A 5,385-nucleotide genomic window follows, 5' to 3' on the forward strand; every position below is an offset into this window, starting at 1 on the left:
GAATTTTGTGTTCAGTGCTCCGAGTATTTGATGGATGTTATTACTCCATTGAGCATGTATGACTATATGCATGATTTGATGTACAGTAACTCTAAGTGATTGAAAGCGTGATCTCTGTTGTGCCTGTATGCACGATTTGATGTACATTAACTCTAATGATTGAAAGTGTGATCTTCATGTAGGGTGTAAGTCGTAGTAACGAAATAAGAATAGGGAGTGGGCTAGCGACGATCAGCTAGCCCACTCCCTAATGCTTTCGACCAAATTAGACTCACGGAGTTAGATCAGAGTAACCTGGAGACATGAATCCATGTTAAAGCTACCAAGCCACCCTAGAGACCTAAAAGACCACGATGGCAGCCCTAGAAGACAAAGGTAGTCTCCTAGGCTGATAGTAGCTCGCACAGCATTTGTAGAGCTTCCACTTTCATTTTCACTCTAGTTTCTATACCACCAAGCCAGACATGGGGTCGGTTAAGAATGTGTGACTTGAAAATTCAGTTAAATTATCTAATTTAATTGTGATCCTAATTAGTTTATCAAATTTACCTTTGTAATAAATTTCATTAAATAATAACCATACTTTTCACCATAAGAATGAAAGTGTTACATTATATAGACTAAATTGTTATGAAGCTTGGAACAAAGTTAATAATTATTAGTATAAAAGATAATGGACCAAGATAAAAATTATATACGAACACAATTGTCAAAGTAAATAAGATTATTCACAAAGAATTTGATAAAAAAGGTCTACTATTTTGCTTTTTTTCTAAAACCATACCTATTTATATTACAAAAAAGAACACCGGGTTAAAGCATCATCCAATTAGATGTTCTAATTCCCGTTGAGGATGAAAGGAGTCCTACATCCCTTAAGTAAGGGAATAATCACGAGTTTATAAGCCAGAAATACTATCTCTATTGGTCTAAAGTCTTTTAGAAAAAATCAAAAGCAAAATCATAAGAGCTAGTGTTCAAAGTGGACAATATCATACCATTATGAAGATTCGTAGTTCCTAACACGATATTAGAGCTATGCCGTTAATTTAGCCATGTCAATAAAATTCTCAACTGTCGAACAAAGGGTGTACATTGTTCGAGTGCTTCAAAGAAAGAAATCGAGCCTCAATTAAGAGAAGACTTTTCGAGGGCTCCATAGACCTTAGGGGAGGCTCTATGGTGTAATTGTCCATGGAGATTCGTGGTTCCTAACCATTCCCTCTTCCACCACAAATTGTCAAACTAGAAAACAACAGAGACTTTTCGAAGGCTCCATAGACCTCATGGGAGATTCTATGGTATACTTTGTCCGTGGAAATTCGTGGTTCCTAACAATTTCCCCCTTCCACGACAAATGGTTGAACTAGAAAACAAGGACGTCCAAAAGTGGCTTTAGTTTTTTTTCCCCTTTAGGCATTTTAGATTCATTCTAATTCTTGGAACTAGTAACTCAATCCAGCAATCTAAAAGAGACCTGTGCTTCCATTTTATGGTATTCACTGGCAATACATACAAAACCATGAGCTCTTTCTTCACCTTCTTGTCAAAGGAGATGAGTGAGAGAGAAAGAAGTGATAAGAAGGATTTAAATCTTCTGTCAGTTTTCACGTGGCACAGAAGACCAGCTCCTCTGCCATCATTCACCATTATAATCCAAAAGGACCACCGTGAAGCATCAATAGCTACCAAACACTTTCCTTCAATCTTGAGATTAATGCCATGTCTCAGCCGTCCTATTTCCCAATATCCGTCCATAATTACTCCGTTGTTCATCGCTTTTGGCCTCTTTTCAGGACCCCCTTGCTTGCTCTGATTAGGAAAACCCTTCAAAAACGGGTAATTTCAGTTCAGACTAGGCAGTGATGAAGATCACACATCAACAGTTCATCAAAATAACTTAAGAATTTAATATTCGACAATTGAAAAGAATTCAGATAATGAATAATTACCTGCAGATGAAATTTGGGCTGTTTTTGAACCTAATCACTCCCACATGCATTGTAAATAGGCACACTATCGCTCTCTTGGATTACAGGTTTCAGTAATCTTTTTGGATACTGCCCCAAGTTTTCTCTAAGTTCACCATCAATGGTGGCCAACGGATTCATAACAAATCCTCCTCTACTTTGCTTAATTGATTCGGCAATGGTGTCTCTTTCGAGTGTATGATGCAGATCGTTAGGCGAGGCTACGTGTGCTGTAGAACAGAACTTTGAACCAGAATGCCGCTCTTCAGCTCTCCTCCAGAACTTGGAACTTAAAAATTCTGAACCAGGCAGCTTGCAACATGAGTTTTCGGCAAAGCTGCTATTAGTGACCCTTCCACTTGACAAACCCAAGTCGTAAGATATTTCATCTAATGCCATCTCCAGTCCATGTACTCGTTTCTCCAATGAATTCAAACCACTCTGAGAACTCCCAATAAAGCTCTGAATTCATTTCAGAAAGGGAAATTTCTAAATCAGAAATCACCATTGATGCATGCTTCTCACATTCACGGTAATTCAAAGTCAAAATAGATTCATAAAGAACAAAATAACAAAATAATTCCCCCCAACCACCACCACCAGCACCGCCAAACATGACCTGTACTCACCAAATGTGACAGACACTCTGACCTTCAGATGAGACATTTAGTTGACCAAATTAAAATGATTAAATGGCAGGCATTAAGTCTCCTTGGGAGAAGAAAATTTATAATCACAATGAAATTTGATACATAAGTAGTTGACTAAAAGAAGCGTGAAGTTGAGGCATGTGTTGTTGTGATAATGATGATTATTCTAAACTCTAGAGACCAGGGCATGTGGAACTTTAAGTATGAAAAGTCAACCAATAGGTGTTAAGAATCACGACTCTCTACAATGGTATGATATGGTCCACTTTGAGCATTAGCTCTCTTGGCTTTGCTTTCTCAAAAGGCCACGTATATGGTATAATCGGAAGAGCAAGCAGGCCATAAAGGAATAACGTGCAACAAAATATATGGTATAATCAGAAAAGACATGCCTACCTGGAGAAGGTTTAGAAGGCTAGATTGTTGGTTCTCAATCTGACGAAGTTGGTCACGAATGAGTGAGATATCTTCAAAATCTTTGTAGCTCCCGTAAGCTTCTTCACTTGAGCTGTCAACAGTAACATCCGAGTCTCGATTCTCATGCTCCTGAATGTCCCCATGCTCATCAAATGGAACTACGCGAGACCCAGATCTCAAATTGCTGGACTTGTTAACTTTCTCATCACGCACATCATTATAAAGAACTCGTTTCGCATTGAAAATGGAATTTCCACTTCTACCATTCCCTTGGATATCTATGTTTTCAGAACCATTCCCAACAGCATTATTCTCAGAATTAAATTTTGATGAAGGGGAGTTTGATACTGCAATTTCAACTTTCCAAGATTTCTGGCGTTCCAGCTTAGATATGGGTGTGCTTGAAGTCTTATCTGTGTTCTTTGGACTGACCTTCTTATTATTAGTCAAACGCGATACACCCATTGGAGAGGACCTGCTAGTGGGGACTGTTTTCTTCAATGGTGTTCGTAAACTGTCTTCATGGGAGCATGTGGAAATGGGAGGAAAGCATCCGCCATTGTCATTATCTGACCCATGGAAGAACCGAAAAGATACTAAATGTGATATTTTATATAAGCAAAATTAGCTCAACAACTTGAAACATGAATTGGGACCATGAACATTGAAATAGACAACCACCATATTGACAACTAATTCACTTTGAACTTACAAAACAAGATCCAAGGATTTTCAAATCAGAGGGACTAGCTCAGACCTAAGTATCCAATTCTCAACATTCCTAGAAGGATGAATAAGTATGAACAATGACCAATTCAAAATTGAAGTTCGATCGCCATGTACCAGATTGATAATCAAACTAACGTAATTGTAAAATAAATTACCAGTTGAGATGTCTCCAGAAGCGTCAGGTATCTCTTTCCATAACTCCAAAGTTTGGTTCATCGTCTCCCGAACGACCTTGATCTGTAATATTGTACGCAGTCAATACAAAATTGCTCATGATTTTCCCTCAATTTCTATGCGTTCCAAAAACTTAACATATTACCTTATCAAATCTCCGGCTATCCAAAGAATTAATGCACGATGATCTGTAGTCGACAGCCAAATCCCTTTCAGCGACGGCCACTCTCGCCAGAGTTTCTGCTGCCGCCTTCCTTACAGCCCAATCGTCATTGCTCAAGAATTCAACAATGCACGGCACCAGCCAGTCCAATACGCTTCGACTAGTCGCACCACCAACAGAAATGATACTCCCAATCAGCGCCAGCAACGCAGCCTTCGCCTTAAATCCATCGTTCTTCGCCAATTTCCCCAACCTCGGCAAATTCTTCCGCAGCTGCAACACATCCGGGTCAGGTGCCGCCTCAACCGCAGCCGCGAGACACAGAGCAGAACCAGTCTGCGAATTGAGATCCTGCTCAAGCGTAAGCGTCTCCATCAACGGCTTCAAGAAAACCGAGAATGGCGGCTTCGTGATTTGCGACGACATCAAAGCCATAGCGTCAACGCAAGCAGATCGGATTGTAGAGTCTGAATCACGAAGGCGACGAACAACAGTAGAAATCATCTTCGACACAAAAGGAGACAAGGAATCTCCATGAAACTGAGAAAGAAAACCAAGAAGGTATACACACTGCTTCCTCACCGGCGATTTCGACGACGAATCAGTATTATGAATACACGAGAGAAATGGCGCGAACGAGTCACAGGTAAGAGCCTTAGCAATTGATTCCAACTCATTCGCCGCCATAGCAAGTGTATCCCGGTCCTCAAGCTTGTTGAGACAGGCAATAACTCGTTGCTTGAGATCGTGATTCGCGGCGGCCGCCGGCTGAGGCGGACTAAGAGACGAACGTTTAGAAAGAGACGCCATTGCCATTAAGAGCAAGAAGAAAAGAACTCAGTTAATTCAGGAACATAAGAAACAGCGACGGCGGCCGGGAAGCATTCGGGTTCCGGCGAGAGAAACAGTCCAGCGGCAGAGCAAGGGCGGCGTGTGTCGGTAAAGAAGGCGAGCTGTAAGCAATTTAAATGTTTAGAGGAGAGGGGCAAAGAAGGGAATTTTAATTTTTATTTTATTTTATTTTATAATATTAAACATTCCACAAGCCAGGCTGAAGTGTTTGGTTTGTCACCATCGCAATTTTCAACATTTAATTAATTTTGCTAATTATTAAAATCACATTTTAAAACTTTTAAATAATTAATTAATTAGCCCAAAGTATTTTATTAAGGGTTACAACCACATTTGTTACATTATTAATCGGTTCAATAGAAAATAACAAGTCCATTATTAACGGCATATATAAAAAAGATATAAAAATTTATTTGTTAGAGGTGTTCAT

The 5,385-nt window shown here is 39.6% G+C and overlaps 1 protein-coding gene across 1 annotated transcript; it reads right to left on the bottom strand.

The window, feature by feature from the left end:
* Window positions 1-1,463: 1,463 nt before the first annotated feature.
* On the bottom strand, window positions 1,464-5,052 carry LOC111495999 (TORTIFOLIA1-like protein 4). Its single transcript, XM_023146212.1, has 6 exons — window positions 4,086-5,052; window positions 3,922-4,003; window positions 3,017-3,606; window positions 1,953-2,432; window positions 1,759-1,827; window positions 1,464-1,724 (listed from the first exon to the last, which is right to left on the bottom strand). The coding sequence occupies exons 1-4, from the start codon at window positions 4,917-4,919 to the stop codon at window positions 1,983-1,985; spliced, it is 1,956 nt and encodes a 651-aa protein (XP_023001980.1). The 5' UTR covers window positions 4,920-5,052; the 3' UTR covers window positions 1,464-1,724; window positions 1,759-1,827; window positions 1,953-1,982.
* Between the last annotated feature and the right edge of the window lie 333 nt (window positions 5,053-5,385).

The sequence above is a fragment of the Cucurbita maxima genome, unplaced genomic scaffold (genome assembly GCF_002738345.1).
Source record: "Cucurbita maxima cultivar Rimu unplaced genomic scaffold, Cmax_1.0 Cma_Scf00022, whole genome shotgun sequence".
In the NCBI taxonomy this organism is placed as follows: Eukaryota; Viridiplantae; Streptophyta; class Magnoliopsida; order Cucurbitales; family Cucurbitaceae; genus Cucurbita; species Cucurbita maxima.